Below are 20775 nucleotides of genomic sequence, written 5' to 3' on the forward strand. Positions count from 1 at the left end.
GACCGCCTGTTGTATTAGTTGCTGCCTCAATAATTTTCCTCAACTGATATCCGAACCTTTATTTAAGTCACTTTTGGAGTGTTAAAACCCTGTTTCTCACCGGTTTAATAAAAGTTGTTTTTGGACCTTGTTGTCCCTTAAATTAACCTACGGGGTGCCTCCGTGACATGTTGTAAAAGAAGAAAGACTAATTCTAGGTTGTTTTCTCAACTGGAAAACAGAAGCCATGGAGGTAAGTGTTTTGAGAAACTCAGCACTGGTGGAGCCTCTGGAAGCCTATGGTGTCTAATTTTGGATGCTATATGCACATTTACACACCCACTAGAAAGGAAGAGGGGCAAGGATGACTCATAGGCTGCTCAATGCAGAACAGAACCAATGAAGTAAGATTGAAAGAATTGGGTTTTTCTCTGGTAAAGATACACATGAGAAGTACAATGAAATGTCTTCAGTCTTTTTATAGATTGAAGAGTTGTCTTCAAAAGGACCTGGAAAGCAGGCAAAAAGATAGGAAAGAAAATGATCAATAAACTTATAAGATATAGTTGCATAATTCTCTCCTCCTCAGCACTGGTGAGGCCACATCTGGAATACCATGTCTAGTTCTGGGCCTCCAGTTAAGGAAAGACAAAGAATTACTGTAGAGAGTCTAGTGCAGAGCTACAAAAATGATTAGGGGTCTGGAGCATCTCTCATAGGAGGAAAGACTGAGAGCTGGGTCTGTTCAACCTGGAGTAGAGATGGCTGAGATGGGAATCTCATCAGTGTTTATCAATATCTCAAGGGTGGATGTTAAGATGGGACCAGATTCCTTCCACTGGTGCCCAATGACAGGATGAGGAGCAGCTGGCACAGACTGAAGCACAGGAGGTTCCATCTGACTATGTGGAAAAACTTCTTCATTTTGAGGGTGCCAGAGCCCTGGAACAGGCTGCCCAGAGAGGTTGTGGAGTCTGTTTCTCTGGAGACATTCAAACTCGCCTGGACGTGATCCTGTGCAATCTACTCTAGGCGAATCTGCTTTATCAGGTGGTTGGAGAGATTATCTCCAGACACCACTTCCAATACCAACCATTCTGTGATTCTGTGTTAGGGCACTGCTTCAATGGGTGAACTATAAGCCTCTCCCCCTGTGGATTTTTAGAAAAATACACTAATAACTTTTCTGCCTGTTGGTGCAGCCTCTCGCAAAAAAAGACAAATTTCCGTTATGTTTGTTCTGATTCTCCAGACTGAAAACCATGTTCTGACAGAGCATAGTAACTGCAACACTGATTTCACCATTCTTCAGCTTAAGTAAAAATTCTGAGATTTGAGGAAGTGTCCCAGCACAGCCACAAACCCCACGACAAATGCAGCCATAGAGCTTTGTAATTCCTAGAGCAAATTTCCTAAGGAATCCAGCACCCAACATACACCCACCTTAGCAAACTGTTTGAAAAAAAGGCTTAATGATAATAAATGCTGTTGCTGCAGAGACACTTGTTGCCCTATTAAGGCCAGGGTCTTGCAGACACATCAAAAGAGCCCATTTAAGTGTACTGCCAAATATCACTAGCATAAAAAGTATTTTTCCAAAGTAAGAAATAAAGTAATGTACTAAGTAGGATTCAATGGATTAGACAAAAATATTAGCTACTATAAAGCAATACATAACAGAAATAACAATCTGATTGCTCAGGTGCAAAAGATATATGTCCAATAAAATCGTATGAATTGAAAAAGCTGGAATGGTGCAGCAAGTGTAACTGATTATCAGAATTTAAATACCAAGATGATAGTAATTCATAAGCTACTAAAACCTTCCTCTTGATTAATTATATTTCATTAGAAAGCCATCAAATCAATTCTGTTGAAACTATGAAAGATGATGCTGTGATAAATAATTTTTGAAAGAAATTCCAATTACCTTGGAAATTCATTTACTTTTATTTGCAAGAATTCAGGACCCATCATTGTAACTTCACTACTTCAGTTGCCATAACAACTTTGTACATTTGTTCCCAGTTCATTTATGGGCACATCATTTTTTAATTTGATTGCATCATTTGATAGCTAAGACAGTTTAATGCAGTTTTTAAGCTAACTCATTTAAACTATTTGCTGGAGGATTGCTGGTTATTTCTGTTCCTGATAAGGCTCATAATCAGGCGGAGCTAATTTAACAGAAATTATATGCAATGATAACCTCTTCCAGTAAATTCACGTTTCCATTCAATAGAAAAGAGGACCTATTCAATAGATGTTCTCAGTTCAGATGAGCAGTAACAACTGTGTTGCCTGCTGGCTGTGGCACTTGCAGACCATCTGACTGAAGCTGTGATGGTGCTGGAGACACCCAAAGACTTACCAGGTAAACATTCAGCTTCCACAGCTTCATTCAGGAGAAGGAAGCCCAATTTTGACAACACACTACTCATTTTGGACGTCATGGACATCTTTCTATAGCCATTACACTTCCCTTCCTCTTTGGATTTTCTGCTGTGTTCTTCAGGACTTTGTTCATAGGGTTTAACAGCCTTAAAACATTCTTTGTCAAGCAGATGGATTTCAGGCATAGTGTCCCATATCATGGTAGATATATATTAAGACGCTCCTTGGGCAACTTCTTGTATAATAAAATTGTGATGGTTCACCTTTGAGCTGTTAGCCTTGCTGTCTCTGGACAAACAAAATGGCTTTGAGCAGCCTGATGTCCCCACCAGATACCCAGAGCAGCACAGCTGAACCTGTAACAGTTTTGCTTTACTGCTGAATATGTGAGAACACTCAAAGACTTCAGAGTGGTGGAACTGATCCCACTATACTAACCCACTAAGGTCATGAAGACAGCACAGGTGGAATTTATTCAGATGTTTAACACAGTAACTTAAATTGTACAAGTTTTGCAGTCGTACTGAAGACTAGTGATGACAACTGTGAGACGCGTAGCTACTTTTGTTTGAAACCGGATGCCTCTTTCATTCTAGACGTGCTGCTTTAATCTCCCAAGTGCTGCATTGGTTTTTGCTCTCCTCTATGCGACTTTGTCATCAACCATGATGTTTGAAACAGTTTGCTGCCCAGGTAGCAGAATTTGTCTGCACAGTCCTGTACTGCCCTGTTGATGCACTCTGCTACCTTGTCATGCCAGTTGGGGGTGGAACAGGTACCAAAAGTAAAGCCTAGGGTTTGAACCATAATCAGGTGTTGAGGGCGTCAGTGGCTCTATCTTGGATAACATGTCTAATTTCTTCTGGACAGCACCTAAGCAAAGATGTCCAACTATGTGCAAAAATTACACTCTTTGTGGATCTAAACCTCGAACACCCAACAGTGAGCACCTAATCAAGCTCGGAAAGGAAACCAGCCTCTCAGAAACGGAGACATGGTGGGACAGCTCACATGACTGGAACATGGTCATGGATGGCTATGTCCTCTTCAGGAAAGACAGGACAGCCAGGCCGAGGTGGTGGAGTTGCTCTTTACATAAGAGAGCAACTACAATGTATTGAGTACTGTCCAGGGTTCTCCTTCCTCTCTATTCTGCCCTGGTGAGACCACACCTGGAATATTGTGTCCAGTTCTGGGCTCCTCAGTTCAAGAAGGACAGGGAACTGCTGGAGAGAGTCCAGCGCAGGGCAACAAAGATGATTAAGGGAGTGGAGCATCTCCCTTATGAGGAAAGACTGAGGGAGCTGGGGCTCTTTAGTTTGCAGAAGAGGAGACTGAGGGGTGACCTTATTAATATTTATAAATATACAAATGTTTATAAATATACATCCTGTCATGAGGATGGAGCCAGGCTCTTCTCTGTGACAAACAATGGTAGGACAAGGGGTAATGGGTTTAAACTGGAACATAAGAGGTTCCACTTAAATACGAGAAGAAACTTCTTCTCAGTGAGGGTAACAGAGCACTGGAACAGGCTGCCCAGGGAGGTTGTGGAGTCTCCTACTCTGGATACATTCAAAACCCGCCTGGACACATTCCTGTGTAACCTCATCTGGGTGTTCCTGCTCCGGCAGGAGGATTGGACTGGATGATCTTTCGAGGTCCCTTCCAATCCCTAGCATTCTGTGATTCTATGAAATGCTAGTTAATTATTTTAACAACTTTCAGTCTGTCTCATGGAAAGTAGTCATCTAAATGGAAGCTGTTACAGAGCTATACTAAAAGGTGGTACTTAGATCTTGTTCTCCCTATAAGACTTCCTCTCCTGTAGTAAATCATATTAGTACCAATCATAATTGTCATTGAACTTACTGTACTGTTAAAATATTTTTTAAACTGTCACACCTTGATTATTTTATAACACAATTACAATTTCAGATTGAACACTTAATGCCCATCATAGTTCACTAGATATCAGAGGTCACATATTGAAACAGGAGCAACTTTCTAAGCTGCCTTTTGTCTAAAAGGAACAGTGTGTTAGAAGTTTCTTGTCAATTTATGCTGAACTCAAAGAGCTGAGTCCTTTGCTTCACTTAGACCTTTACTACAAATGATGACGAGATAACTGAAAAAGCAAATAAATGTGACAATCTTTTTCTTTTGCCTGTTGTAGTTAATAATTATTACAGTGCCTTTGAACATACAGCAAGACACAAGACCTCTCCATGCCAAAATCTGTAAAGAAATTACCAAGTTGAAGGAGTAAAGTGATAAGGTCATGGCATGGAAAGATGTGATCTACTTCTAGTGCAACCACAGACATCAGGTAGTGTTCTCCTTAACTCACAGAAACAGTAACATTATTTAGGAAAGATTTTCAAGTGGATGTGAGTTGGAAAAGCAGGTTGGCCACGACTATGCCTACAGTGCTATTTAAAGCCTACCATTTTCAAAAAGAAAATGACAGACAAATCCTATGATAGACATGCTTTCCTCCTAACAGTTGTCTTTGCTCCCTTTACACAATTGTAAAATCAACAAAAATCAAATAAGTCAAAGGGTTCATATTAGTAAAGTGGATGAAAGTAATGTAACATTCAAGCTGCAGTCTATTATACATCAAGATAATAATTCTGCATATTTTTCTAATTCCCCAAAAGAATGCAACAAAGGTCACATTTTCAGTCATTTCTAAATTGCAACTACAGAAATGATGAATGCTTCCACGTGCAAAAGGAGACACCTGCCTACATAAAGCAACTTCACATAAACAGTGCTTGTGTACACAACAGATCATGGGCAAATATGCTGAGACACTTATGATTTAAGTGCCTTAAACTACAAACACATGCATATACTTATAGCACTGAAGAGCAGTGTTTTGTGGCTTGGGTGTTTTTTTTTTCTCCTTGGTTTGGTTTGGCTGCCAAAGTGAAAAATGAAGGGCGGAAACAATTTAGTTGAAATTGAACCAAACTATGTTTTTCCATTGTTTCCTGCCTCCAAAACATAATAACTGCCAATCATCCTTATATGCCAAAACATCTTGGTTTCAGCTCATTTGGGGAAAAAGAGTAGAAATGAGAAGTTCTGAGAAGTGCTGGGGAGGAGCAGGATGAGCATGTTCGCATTTTATCCAGAAGCTCAGTGGTTCCATGATGTTTGTGAATTACCTCCAACATTTTTTCCATCTATTTGGTAAATTCCTGTCCAAGAACAACCTTTTAACAAGTAAGCTGCTTGGAAAAAATTGCAGATTTAGTGCCTAGCCTGACACTTTATGCAGAAGCAAATACAAGGTGGACAGTGAACAAAATTAATTGATTTAAAGAGAAACATATGACATTATAAAGGATAGCTTTCCATCAGTCAGCTCTCTATTGTTATCTTACTTAAGCATCAAGTTAATTTGGGATACTTATAAAATGTTATGATTAAGTCTTTAGCTATTTTTTTTTCTACTCACATACTTAAAAATAAGATCTCTTTTGTCACAGGTAGGAAATTCTTCATTCACACTACACCTGGCAAAGCCAGAATAAATAGTGTATAGTCACCTAAACTGTAGCTCCTGAGAGCAAAATACAGCAAACTGGAGTACAAGGCTTCACCAAAATTTAAGTAAAATATTTAAACAATTTTATTGTTGGCCAAAGTTTCCAATGCCTACCTCATCATCACCATTTATTAGAACTAGACACTAAAATGGAATTGTCTCCCTGAAAGAGAAGTTAGAGCACCGTAGCTATAGGCACTCAGTGACACCAACTCAAAATGACATAAAGACTGTATCTGAATAAAAAAGTCATGTGTTACCCTTTTTCTGTCCTCCTTTAAAAAGGGATAAAGCAATAAAAGATTCTTATAGGACATGGATTCATAAACTTTCCATTCCTCTTATTCAAATATGTTTCCAGATCTGCCTTCAAAATATACTGAACATTGGCTTTAGCAAGACACTGAGAGTATCATGTTCACATACTTCTGAGTATGTTAGGAAAACTATGAAAAGGAGAGGAAAAACAAGGCTTTAAACACTGGACTTCTGAGCAGAGGGAGGGATGGGACAGAACCACGGTCTTGGCTCCAAGACCACAGGTTGGTAGTGATACTACAACGCATTGACTTGCTCTGCAAACATTTGTGTCCACAGATATGCCAGCAAAATCATTAGACCTGCCAGTAAACAGGTATCTCTACATCTGAATCAGCTGTTTCTCGATCGAAATAGAGCAACCAGTTTGCTTTTAGACTGCTCTTTTATTAAGGTCACCCTTCTCTTCCTGTCTTTCTGTATGTTTTCTCCATCTGTCAACAGACAGATATGTTCCTCATTATGCAGAGTGGAACAACTATTTCATGACTGAGCAATTCCCCTCAAAGAAGAGATCACCTAGCTGCAAAGAAAACCTAGAGTTTGCCTTGGGAAATCAGCTATTATCTTACGAAATGAGGCTTTATCTACCATCTATCTACCTTTTTTGAGGGCTGCAGTATGAGAGAGTTACTAGTGAAGAATACACAACAAAGGGAAGTATCTGCACCTAGTAAGATGCTTAGAGACAGCAGGAAAAGCAGTGTGCTGTCATGTGTGGTACAGCAATAAGCCCCACAAACTACATGTAATATTTACTGTTATTGATGGTGTTAAAGTTGAGGCTGACATTCCTAGTGGAAGAGAAATTTGCAAAAATCCAGATGGTTCTCCCGAATATCTATCACCTGTTAATACCATGTCCACTTTGTTTTGACTAAGTTTAAACTTGACTATTTTCTTGCTTCCACTATCACCTAAGAACCCAAAAAGAATGCAACAGCCTTTCAAGAGAGCAAAGTGCACATGTAGCAGTTCTGCAGTTCAGAGATGACATAAAGTTCCCAGCAGCATCTTAAGTCGTTACTCTACAATACCTTGGAAAGAAAAATCCCTCTGGAAAAAAATAAAATTAGCCATAAGGAAGAGTTTGATTCTACCTGACACAAAGAAAAAAAGTCCTTTTATGTAACCTCTTATTGGCCTTTGAAAGGGTCCATGGTCTGCAGTACCACAGTTATTGTGCCTACTGGGTTTACACTGCAATCGAAATAACCCGGTTTGGGAAACACTCCCAGAAGCTGAATTGCGATTCAGAGTCATTTTAACAGGTTTGAAACTTTCTTTATATGAACTGCTTCCTTTTCAGAGGAACATCAATATTTCAGACACACAAAAATTCTTTTTCCGCCGAGTTGGGCCATTAGTCAATCCAGCATTATTAAGTAATTTTCCCCCAATATAATATGCTGTTAAGGATAACACCGGGTTGCAGTAACTTTCATTCTTACAGAACTTAGAACAAAATAAAGCCTACCAGACTGTGCACTATTTTGATGAATATATGTCAATTAGTTGAGAAAATTTCTTAGCAAACCTTACTTATTCACTCAGCAATACACAGTGAATTTGAGCTTCTCATTTAAACATTGATTTTTTCCACAGATCTAAACTTTATGAATATTCTTATTTGCCCTAAAACTCTTAACTACGTCTATTTAGAAATTGATTTCTACACAGAATGAGTTTCCTAAAATTTTTGATTATGTCACTGCTTAAAACTACTTCAAATTTTAATTAGGCCTACTGCAGAGCACAACAGAATAGAATATATTTTCCTTGGCAGTGTACATACTTTGAATACTGCAGGGGATTTGGATGAATGATTTAATGTCGACTGGCAAATGACAACTCAGTTTTCTGAAAACTTTTGACAAGTCAACATTTGTTGTTTTGGAGAAAACACAAAACTTTCTGAAATGAAGACCTGAAGCAACCAGGTTCACATTCCCCTGTTTCTTCAGTATAATTTTCCAGATCATTTCATTTTGGATAAGTTAGGACAAAACAGGAATTCAAATGGAAGTTCTTTACAAGTTAGGTCAACATCCCATCATCATGTTGGAGAATGAGAAGTCTCTCTCACACACAGTGTTACCAGGCCCCTTAATGTCTTTCCCAGATAATTTTTATTTTTTATTTTATTTTTTTTAATACAAATTAAAAACCTTGAAGGAAATCCCTAAGCTGACTGCAGTGGAACCAGGATTTTACCTACAGTAGTAGCCACTTTCCGTACAAGCAAAATATTCTTTGACTCTTTTGTGAGTTTATTCTATAAGTTTTCGATGAAATAGTGTCTGTTCCACAATTTTCCTGTACGCTTTTTCAGTTATTACCTTCCCACTTCAGAATTATGGTATCTCTCCTAATTTATGCAGATTTTGACATTGAATTCTTTAATCAAAGTCCTTATGCAAACAAACTCCCTGCTAAAGCAAGAAAACAAAATTCCTGTACAAGTAATATATGTCTGACTAGGTCCTTCGTAACGGATTTGGGGAATCCTCAGGGTTAAAGACAGTACTATTTTATTTCCATTACCATATAAAGTTCATCTTATCATGTCCTACCCAGAAGAGAAACACTTTTTATCTAATAAAATGGAAAAGATAGCATAATGGGTTTTTTTGTTTGTTTTTCTAGTGAGAGTGTATCAGTGGATGACATTTCTCAAAAGCAGCAAATCATTTTAGATTAAGTCATATGCAGTAACTCAGTACAATTGTGAAATTTTGCGAGAAAAATGACCCAAGACAGACAGAATGACACAAGATCTTGACGCCAAGTCAGACAGAGCACCACTGGGCAGACAACATCACCCTGAAGGTAAAACTTAATCAAAAGCAGTAGGAGAGGTCAGGAAACTAATACAACAGCAACAAGGAAACACATACTGCAAGTTTATTCTTCCCATTATCTTTACAGTCTGGTAGGAAAACTGTGAGTCTTTGCAGTGCCAATCTGTGATAGTAAGTGTTTGATGTCCTTTATGTTCAGTAGAACCAGCTGCAGAGTGAGATTCTACAAGCCTGGCATTGAGATACTGGAGACAGGCTCTTGTTCTGCCCTTAGAAACAGTAAGTCATATTATGCCTTTTTATCAATGTGGGCTTAGGTACCAAATCTAGCTACAGTTTCATATATTTCAGATCGATGTTTTCAAAAGGTATCGTATTTTACAGGAGCTATTTAGTTCATTCAGCCAGAAATTTGAATACATCTTCTCAAAATCACTGCTTTAAATGATACTGAATAGGAAAATGAACAAACAAACAAAACACAAAAAACCCCAAACCTAGAGCATACAGCTCTCATGCATCTTTTTATCTACCAGTAAGTACAGTTTAGGATAAGCTTTTGATCCCTTTGCTTCCACTGAAATAAATGGAAATCCTTCATTCAGAGGCCTAAGTACTGCCACTTGGCATATATTATATAATAAAAAAACTCCAACAACTATACTTGAGAGAACCAGAAGATGCTAGGAAAATACTGATCTTCTCAGGTCATATATGTATAATGGAGAACAAATGGGACAGTGGAGAAAGAACAGCCCAAATTTGCCACTGTGAACTGGGCACAGTGGTTTTAAGAACATTGGGTAGGATTTCTGTTTTCCTGAAGATCGTTTACACAACTCCATGCTGGGTTGTTGGCTTTTTTTTCCTGGAGAAAACGCTACTGGAACACATCAAAGGCAGCTCTATTTGTAATTCCTATGACAAAAAGCTTGTCATGAACATACTGAGGTCCAATATAAAGGACCACAGAAGCTGTTCTGATAGGAGCACATCTAACAACCTGCACATCTGAGGACCTTCCTCTTCCCTGCTGCAGACAGCGTGCGCCTTTTCCCTAATTACACCAGTGTTTTTCACTCTCAGACAATTCTAAAATATTAGCATTTATACTGTAGAGAGAGCAAACACTGCAGTTTAGATCCAGATGTCCCTGGCCCTTTGGGAAAAGACAGATAAACAGGGGCCTAAGTTGCAGAATTCAGTTATTTTTAACTCTACCCTCAGAATCTGCCTCAGGCACTGCACAGAACTGAAATGTGTATTTGTTAGCACAGCATTTGGTTACACAAGGTACTGCAGTGCTAGTTACCAGTACAACAACACAGTTGTTTACACTGTAAAGACAATTTTCGTAAGAAGAAAGAACAGATATTTAACATTTTTGAAGTCTAAGAATCTGCAGCAAACAGAAAAAATGCAGGAAGTAGTTATTTTTTTACCTATGTTTGTCTGATTTGTATTTATTCATATTTATTCCACTCTCCCTGGTGGTAACTGCAATATTTCACATGAACATAACATTTCATCTTTACAATCTGAAATACTGCACACAGATAATTTCAGGCTGTTTGGACATGATCAGTGTAAGAGCCTTCGTGACTGCAAGAAGCAAAAGCCACTGACTCAAGGACTATATCAAACACCCACAAGTAAAAATATGGTGAAGTGCATAAGCAGAGAGACATCTGAAAAAAATAAAAGATTAAATCAGAAACTTACGTCATGACCAGTGTCTCATCTCCAGGTTCACTAAGTAATCCATCTACAAAGACTGAAGTGCTGGTAAAATTATGTGTACTCCAAGTCTGGCCTTCATCTATGCTGAACCTGTAAAAAAGCAGAAATGGTTTTCATTTACAACTATTATTATACAAAACAGAATTAATTCATTAAAGACCAAAAAAAAAAATCCCCTCACTTCTAAAGCCCAGGATTTACAATCACCAAAATACAATATGCCTGAACAATATATCATATTAATGTGATCTTTTCCTCAGCAATGTATTCAGGGGCTCATATCTTTATTAGAAGGTATATAACAGATTTGCCACAACAACGGAAATTCTCAGGCACATAAAAACCAAGCTCTGTCAACAAACTATCTCACTACCTTGTAGGTTTAGGAGAAAGTTAATTTACACTTCATTCTTTCTAGTTGTCTTGGAGCTAGAGACCTGTTATGCAGAGGTCAGTGAAATGTGAGAGCCAAAACAGCTCAATTGCTAAAACATGTGGGAGGTGCAGTAACTTCAGGCACCAAGATGACGGACCTTCACAGCTGCTATAAAACATTTAAAAAATTGCAAAAGATGCTGATGAATCAGCAAAATATATTTAAAATACTCTGTGCACCCAAAATTTATGATTCAAAGTCTCTTCTGTATGTTTCCTCCAGGTCTATTTGACAATAGGTTAATGATGGCTTTGCTGCATCATCACTATATGGCAGGGTCTGCACATACTACAGTTAATTTGTTTGTATCTCAAAAGAACTGGGCTTTTTGCATACTGTATTGCACAGCACGAAAACACACAAGTCCTTTATCCATTGGCTCCCAAAGTCTACATTAAATTGCTCTTGCCAGAGCAATTCAAGGGTTGGAGTCAATGATCTCTGAGGTCTTTTCCAACCCAGTCGATTCTGTGATTCTGTGATTCTGTAATTCAGGGCTATTCTCCAACATCTCCATTCACTGTTGCCCTTTGAGGGGACAGAGCTTTATTACAGTATGAATAAACTGTCCTGACTGGATACATAAGCCTTATGTGCATCATAAGTCGAGCATCATTGCCATATACTGCTTTTGCAAATCTGTAGCAGATAAAAATCACGCTGAACATGGCTTGTACTGTTGAGTTCCAGGATAGCCTTTTAAGCAAGAACATCTACACTGAGGCAAGAAAAGTTTATTGTGATTAATGCATTATGCCATGGTACCTTCAGCAACATGAAGTAAAATCTTTGAGAAAACATGCACCTGCATTTTGTTGACTTAATGAATGTTAAATTAAGCTGACTCCACCTATATTTGACACATGATCATAACAAAATGCTCATTTTAAATTCTGAACTTTGCCTGAGGTCTCAAATACACAACAGCTCTACTCTAATTGACTGTAGGATTACTTGAGTATTTTCAGAGGAATAGAGGTGTCTTTGATGGCCACAATAACTCCACCATGGTCGAGGTACAAGATGTGATGCTCTTCTTCGAAGACCTACAAGGTGGACAAAAGAAGGCCAGCTAAGCAACTGTACAAAACAGCAGAACTAAAATGTACAAGCAAACCGGGATTAAAAGACTTATCCATTTTACAATGTCCACAGTTCAAACTGGAAAGGACATAAAAGTCAGTTTAACTCTTACATTTCTCCCAGCTGTAAAAGAAAAGAAAGTTAAGCAGGTGAATCAGAAAACGTTCAGGTTCAAATCACAGTCAGATTAAACTGTCTAAAATGATTTTAGCTCAAGCTTTTATTTCTCACAGTTATGCATTCTGCATTCCTTCCTATTATATATCACCAAGTGACCTATCACCTTACTTTGGTACTTGCCATATTCTGTGTATCTTGCAGAATAAAATGCTTTGTAGTTTAATTCTAAGAAAAAATAGGAAAAGTATTGCTTCCGTGACTTTTTCCATGTTGTCCAGACTCTACAGAACTTGAAATAATTGTTGCAAGCACGTTTTCTGCATGTCCAGTGTCAATGATTTATTTAAATTCAAACTTCATGTGATCTCATATAGAGCCTGGCCCGAGTTCTGAATCAAAATACATGTAATATTGATTTAATGGTAGAAAGGATTCAAAATTTCCTAGTTACTTTTAACTAATTTTCTAGAGGTCATCAGCAGTACCTTTTTACCCTTGAAATCTGTTTTAAGACAGGGTTTAGTCATGTTATTAGCCTGTGAAAGTTCATTTCACATAAGAGCAGGTGATGAAGCGAGGGCTACTACACACACTTAGCAGTCAACAGACGGCAATGCAGCTTCCTACATGCTTTGACAAAGCAAAGATGAAAAATATAAAGATTAGCTTTACTGGTGAATGAAAAAATACTGACAATAATAAATGCTTCTATTTTCTGGCAATACTAAATGCTACATATAGAGGATTTATCAGCAAGACTGAAACAGAGGCGGGGTGGGGGGGGAAATATCTTACAGCACATTCACAATTACTTCAAAAATAGTAAGCATTTAATTTGAGTTCAGAATTCAGTCTTCCTCTCATCTAGTAAGAGCATATTTTATGGGAATCCAAGGGCTTCAAGTGTCTCATCAGTTTTCCAATGCTGCCAATTTAGAGGTAAAACCCTGATATGAGGCATTTACAGTCCTATCTACTTGTTCCACACAGCTGCACATTTTAGAATAGAATTCGGTAAAGGACAGACATTAATTTTAGATGCACTTCAAAAGGATGAGATCAGCTGGAGTCAGATAAGCAAGCACAGTTTTGATCCTCCTCTAAACTTTCAACTTCTGCTGAAATCAAAATGAAATAGGGGCATGAAGTGTCCAAGAGCTTCCCCATCACACTGAAGATAAAGGAAGCCACTATCTGCATCACTTTATCCAAATGAGTTTTCCAAGAAAAGCACTGTGGCACATCCCAGGGCACCATTTTAGCACCCCAGCTTTACCCTGCAGCCACATAGCACACTGTAAAGAATAGCAGACACACTACAGATACATTAATGCCATCTTTATATCATGTTCTTCTTGCACACATTTCAAACATTTAATAACCAAAATTTATTACATTCCTGATGAAAGTAACTCTGTATCTTCAGTATATTGAAAAGAATAAATGAATCCATGACTGTGGAGTTCAGCACAAAAGTAAATATTTACCTGTACTTTCTAGAAAATAAAACAAGACAAACAGTTTGCAAAGATTTAGGCAAAGGTGGTCCCAGCATCAGAGCTGAACTTCAAACCCAGGAACATGAGATATGTATGTTCAGTCAGCCACTAATTCTGATGTATATGGCTCTGCTAACTAAAGCCAGGTAATAAATTTATTATGATCCTTACTAGTAACCAGCCACTACAGAACTAGATGGTTATAGCCTATTTCTATGTTTTTTCTTTCTGTAATTTTTTGAGCATGTTCTGTGCTTCATAATCATAATGTCAACTTCTTTTCTCTCCCTGTTCTCCCTCTGCTCTAAATGTTTTTTCCCTGTGTCTGTCCTAACAACTTCAGCAGCTATTTCAGGCAGGAATATTTGCTGGGAGCAATTAGGAGAGCTCCATGAAGTCAACAAAAACATTTTAAAATTATTCTAGAGAAATATATTCCACATAATTTTACTCTGAGATACAGACATTTCAAAAGTAACTAGAAACGCCCAGAGTCACTTGCTTCTCTCACCAAGTGACAGCCATTTAAAATTCAAATCTGGAAACGGAAGTTTTCTGTCACAGAATGAGCCAGCTGGACCTCCCCAGGAGACAGAGCCTGAGATTGCAGCCTTTCCTATTGTGCTTAAAGGTGTTAACATCCATCTCTTAAGATGTCTGCAGAAAAACATGTATTCTCGCTTGAACAAAGCTTTTACAAATTGCTTCAATACAAAATAATTTGACACAGAGAAATAATATTCCAAGAAACTGGACTGTAGATCTAGAGATCTATATTCAGTTCCTAGAGATACAACAGAATTTCTGTGTAACTTTACTAGCTTAATTGAGCATTTTGTTGCAACACTACCTACTTTAGTAGCAGATCAAATATGAAAAGTTTTCTGTTGCCGATTTTTTCTTTTTTAAGTAATTTCTTTTGAAAGCTGGACCTTTCTCTTACTCTGCCCTACTTCAAACACAGTGCTGCAACAGATGCTGTTGAAATAGCAATGGCAACCATAACTGTGAACAGATTTTTTTTTAACTAAAACACTCATATGTATAAACAAGGTCACCCTTAGCATCTGACAGAGTATCCTAATATTTTTAAAATCAGTACTGAAAACAGGCCCCACAGGGGGAAAAACATAAAAGTTTTCCAAACCTGCGTGGTCTGAAATCATGTTCAAAGGTATCACATTTCTCCCAGAATGCAACATTCATTTATCTGACTCAGTATCATGTTCATTAACACATTTTATGATATTGTTTTTTTCCTGGTATAATAGAAAAATCTTCCAAATAGACATATCTGTCCCACAAGTTCACCTTAGATTACATCCGCATGGTTCACATCGAAGCCCATGTAGTTCATTATAATGTCACGGTGAGATACCCTTCTCATGCAGGCCAGATCACTGCTGCTGCACGGACGGTTAAACTACTTGTCCATCAGCTCCTAAACTACTGCTGTTCACAGTGCAATGTTGTACCATACAGAGACACAAATTTCAGTTTGCCTTAAAATGGTAGGCACCAAGAGCAATGGTTTCAAGGGACAAACAAGCAGATCAGGCATCATGCAAAAGAACAGCAGGAGCACAACTGGTGCCAGCTCCATATAGTCAGAATCCTTGTGTTTACTTTTCCATTTATCACCACTATTTACTTAAATTCACAAAACTCTCATTTGGGCGTTTTTATTTCTACTTATGAACACCAGCTGTATATCCTACCATAGCAAGTCTTCCTGAACTTTCATATGACCTTACCATATGCAAACTAGGGAAACACAGGTTCGGTTGAAATAATTTTAAATGTAAACAGCTGGTTAAGAAATTATTGAAGGAAAATGATCAGTAGATCACTGTTAAACTGAGAATGTATTAAAAATTCAGGAACTCAGGGACTGGACCCAGTTATAAATCACAAACTGAATCTGAGTCAACAACATGATGCTAGTGCAAAGAGGAGAAATCTTCCAAAACGAGGTACCAGTAATGTCAAGACACCAAGGGCAGTAATTTCATTCTGCTTAGTACTGGTAAAATTTTTAATTTTGCATCCAGTTTTACCTCACTTCAGGAGAGGGCTGCCATATTAGATAGTCCATGACAGTCAATAAGCAACAAAAAGGAAAAGCACTGTAGAAGTTTGATCCATTAGGAAAACCAGTGAATTTGAGTTTGCTGTTTTCCAAGGGAAAAATCCCCATACTCTGGGTAGACATGATTATCACCTTTCAACATCTGAAAAGTTATTCAGAGGTGACAGGAAACTACTCCTCTCCAAAGACATGAAGAAATCAACTTACCTTACAAAATGTGTGAAACAGCAAGAACAACAGCAAAAAGCACGTCCAGCTTATGTTAAATAGTCAGAAAAATCTATGAAGAACGGTGAAACACCACGTAGCCAAACTGCAGAATCTCCTACACTGAAGGACTAACAAACAGGTCTGACAAACTTTTGTTAGAGATGTTCCTAGTTCGTTTGATGTTGTCTTGGGGCATATAGTTGAATTAGGTGATCTTTGACCTTCCTCCTAGTCTCACATTCTTATGAACCAATATTGGTATTATTTCAAGAAAGCTTTTAATTAATTCCTTCAAGGTCTTTTATATTTACTTTTCTGTGTTGGTCTGTCCCTTACTCAAGCACAGACTGATCCTCTTAGGGTCTGCAGACAGCTCTTGCAACATCACTTGTGGATGTGAGAAAGGTGACACGCACTTGCTAATGACAACCACAAAGGCTCCAAGTCTGTGACTTAAACCCACTAAAAGAGTTCTGCCAAAATATCAGCTTTGTTCTGCTTTTGCCAGCTCAGGAAATCTGTAATATACTGTCTAAATAATTCCCATATCATCTGACTGAAGCCTTATGTTTTGTTGCACGGACTCCAACAGAGAAAGGAAATGTACCGCTGTCCTCTGGAAGTAGTGTTTGATCAGGAACAGTGAGGCCATAAAATACGTACAATAATCTACATTTTCATTCTAATCACAAATACTAAGATTAAGTAAGCTCTTTCAAAGGCTTTGCAGCAGTTTTAATTAAAAAAAGGTAACAATGGTGGTTTTCATTTTGACTGTCATAATGACAGATCAGGTTTTGTCAGATTTTACGGCATGAATAGTCATTTTAAGGTCACTTTTCATCACAGAACATTCGCCTGAATGTGTCACAAATTAAAATCAGCAAAAATATGAATATGATCCCCTTCACTCTTGCATTCTTATTTTTCACCCCAGAAAAATGATAGAACTTCGGCAAATGGTGACAATAAATTATTAGAGAAGCCTCTAGAAAATATTAAACGACTAAATACCCACTGTAAATCCTGGGAAGTGTTTGCATTTAAACACCTATTTATCATCTGCTAGATTTCAATAAGGAATTTTCCATAAAATTTTATCTTTTAAACTCAAAGAAAATTATCATGACAGAAATAACGTATTTCTTTAAAAACATCCTTCTGTTGAGTATTAATGGCAGTCTACAATAACAATATAAGAAACTGACTGTATTTTCGTCTTTTCATCTTGAAGTCCTCAAGGTTAGTAACACTTACTTGTTCTCAGAAAACAATATTGCTTTATTTTATTTCAGTCGTACACTAAAACACTATTTTAACTGAAATTAAATGACTTTTTGATACATTTCTGTCCTTTGAGGTGTTTTGTTGTTTTGTGTTTTTTGTGGGGTTTTTCTGTGTGTTTGTTGTTGTTGGTTGGTTTGTGGGTTTTGTTTGTTTTTTTTCCTCCTCCTGGATATATGTTATAAATACATTCCAGATCATATACACACAGAAAGAATATATTCCTGTGATTAAGCATTGCTGAGATAGAGAAATTTAGGAAAAAAAAATACATAATAAAGGTGCAATGCTTAAATTGAAGCAAAAGACATTTAGAATTCAAATGGTATTACAGCTACTACATTACTGTTCTTTTTTTTTTAATAATTTGTTGTTTATAGTCACAGAATTTATTAAATCATATTAAAACACATTCAAAGTTTGTGTGTTTTTTTTTTTTTAAACCCTTTTTGCTTTCTCAGTTTTAATGAAGAACAAAGTTTAAGCTTAGATACCAGTTTTCAGACTACAAAGCAGGAAAATTTCTGTCTTTCTACCTAAATCATGTCTTTTAGCTTGGACTATTTGTACTGCAATATGCAGCCCAAGTCGACTTTATCCTTAGCACAGGAAGATTGCTAAAATTATCAAAAACCTAAACAGACTCTATGTTTTTATACAAGATACCTATAAGATCTTTAAAGAGACCAAAATATTTGAGTTCCAGCAAAACCTGACAGCCCAACAAATTTGAGTCTTTGCAAATCACCATCTTAATCTCTTCCAGTTTCCAAGCAAGATGGGGATAATACCAGCCATCTCCCTCAAGATAGTGGGTGTAAAAAGATCAGTTAAGCATTACAAAAGTAATCATTTTTGGTACATTAATATTATTTCCAGGTGCCTTTGATGGCTTCCGTTTCCTACCTGACGCCACGTGTTCCCACAGTCCGACGTTATGTACATCTCTTCTTTATACTCAACCAGCTGGGACCCCAGGTTACCTGTCAGAAAACAGGAGGAAACAAGGGTTGCATCCACATGAGCAAGAGAGGTTGGATCTAGTCCTGACACCAGTCAGAGTGAGAAGCTTCTAGGTCAGAGCAAGAAACCAACCCAGATGATCAGCAGGCTTCATTTCTGGTTGCGCCAGAAAAATCCTCTTAAAAACATGTCTGTACACTCACAAATTCTTTCTTTACATTGCTAACTGTTTATAGATGGGACCAACGAGGCTTAATTCTAATACTGAAAGGGAGGTCAAACCAACATTTTAGCTTTGTTGCTTCATGATGAAAAGTTATTGGAAAAGAACACGTATTTAAGATGCAAGTCTGAAACACACACAAAATCAGAAGCCATATCTTAAACTTAATCACATTCTGTGAAAATATTCATCTAGAACTTGAATTGTTAAAATAAAAAATGTTTTATTTGTAAGATTTTATGAAGTTGTGACAAAATCTAGAACGTGGAGAAATATGTAACACTGAAAAGACGGGGAAGGGGCTTTGAAAAAATGTGTAAATTTAAAAGAGTCTAAAACAGAATTACTTGATTTACCTAAGTATTAACCTGGAAGCTACTGAATATTTTGAGAAAAGCACTGAGGAGCAGCAGCTAGCATTCAGATTGCTGCAAAGCAAACAGAAGTATTAAAACAAACTTATGGAAGAAGATCTTAGCAAATGCAATTCCAAACACCAAGACCTCCATCTTTTAACAAGCAATATTTCAAATAGCAAACTATTAAACCACCAGGCAGTTTGCAGTATTCTAGGGGAGAAGCAATCATAGATAAATTCCTTCTAAATTATATCCTCCAGGGGACTTTGACTTAAATATATGGTTTGCATGTTTTTACAGTAAAAATAAGATAAAAGTTATCAGATCCTCTTAAGCAGGAGAGATGAGGAAAGAAAACACTTGAGATTAGGTTAGCAGTGTGAAATCGCACTTCTGTGTTACATAAGTAGCTGGTTTTTTTACCATCAAAACAGGTCTGTTTATGCAGAGTGTGCTCATTAGTGCTGAAAGGTTTCTGAGAGGAATGACAGTGTTCACTGCCCAAAATACATGCTCTACTTGGACTATCAAGACTGCATGTCCTCCACTGTTTAACGGTATAACTCCATGGTATTTAACCCTAAATATAGCCTAGATTGTATTAGGATATTCCTTATGCTGACTCAGGGAATTTATAGCAGTTAGTTCATTTCTTTCAACTGCAGCTAACATTTCAGAAGATGCCCCTGCCCCTTCTTGGGTTTCAATCTTTCCAAACTACTCCATCTTCTCTCATTTACCAAGTAATCCAGCACTGATTTAGTTGGCCATGTCATTTTGAAAATAACATCATAGTCCTGTAGGCAATGAGGAGATTAGATAAAGTCAGTGCATGAAGGTGATGCAAACTGAACACATACTTAAGAACCAGGCTCATATGGATGGAGTTCATGTAAAACCTATAAGATTAAAAATATGCCAACATCAGCACAGGCTCATAGTGCAGCGATGACCCTCATGACTGCCATTGGATATGACAGCAGTTGTGGCAAGTGGGAAGGAAAGATAAATGGGTAACTGTGTAGTGAACAGCCGCTATTCTTTCCCCGAAAACACCTTCATGAAGCAGCCAACCACAAAGCCAGCACCAAGGCTGGGGGCACTTGCCTGGGAGGTCCATGGTCTCACCTTCCCACCGCTGGCTTGGTACCTGTAGTGAGGGCCACCACATGGCTTTACAACGGGGTTATCATTTCTCCACAATGCTGCCTAGCTTTAAGAAACAAAGGCTCTGGTGATACCAGCAGTCAAAATGAAGCCTCCGTGATGGAAATGACAGAAAATTATTAATATAACCACACCATCAGTGTTCAAAATGAAGGACCATAGGTCTAATGAAAAGGTTTTTGGCTTCTTTGGTGGTTTTTGATATTTTTTTTTTTTTTTTTTTTTTAACAGATTCAACTTTTGGGTTTATTCTGTCCAGTAGTCCTTGGAAAATTACATCTTTTTGATACAGTCATGTTGCATTCAGTTAGGCAGGTCTTCCAGTATAAGAGAAAAACCTCCAACAATTAAACATGATTACGACGTGAATATTGCCTAATGAGACAGTTCCAAAATGAAAACACCTGAGTAGGTCTTCATTTTGAGAATTGCTATGGATTTGCACTTTAAAAAGCGAAGTGGTAAATTGCTTTAGCTAATGGAAAATTATTAGTTGTATTTTCTTCCCAAACACAGGTTTATTTACATCTATTTGGTTAATGGCCATTTTG

General features: G+C 37.6%; 1 protein-coding gene across 7 annotated transcripts in view; it reads right to left on the reverse strand.

The window, feature by feature from the left end:
- SORCS2 (sortilin related VPS10 domain containing receptor 2) overlaps nucleotides 1–20775 on the reverse strand; it is a 558746-nt gene that overhangs the window by 48865 nt on the left and 489106 nt on the right. For all 7 annotated transcript variants that reach the window (XM_065062550.1, XM_065062548.1, XM_065062549.1 and 4 more), the window contains exons 12-14: nucleotides 18419–18495; nucleotides 12182–12273; nucleotides 10774–10881 (exon numbers count right to left, since the gene is read on the reverse strand). In XM_065062550.1, the coding sequence (XP_064918622.1) occupies nucleotides 10774–10881; nucleotides 12182–12273; nucleotides 18419–18495 (277 nt within the window). The remainder of the gene's footprint in view (nucleotides 1–10773; nucleotides 10882–12181; nucleotides 12274–18418; nucleotides 18496–20775) is intronic.

This window comes from Columba livia, chromosome 4 (genome assembly GCF_036013475.1).
Source record: "Columba livia isolate bColLiv1 breed racing homer chromosome 4, bColLiv1.pat.W.v2, whole genome shotgun sequence".
In the NCBI taxonomy this organism is placed as follows: domain Eukaryota; kingdom Metazoa; phylum Chordata; class Aves; order Columbiformes; family Columbidae; genus Columba; species Columba livia.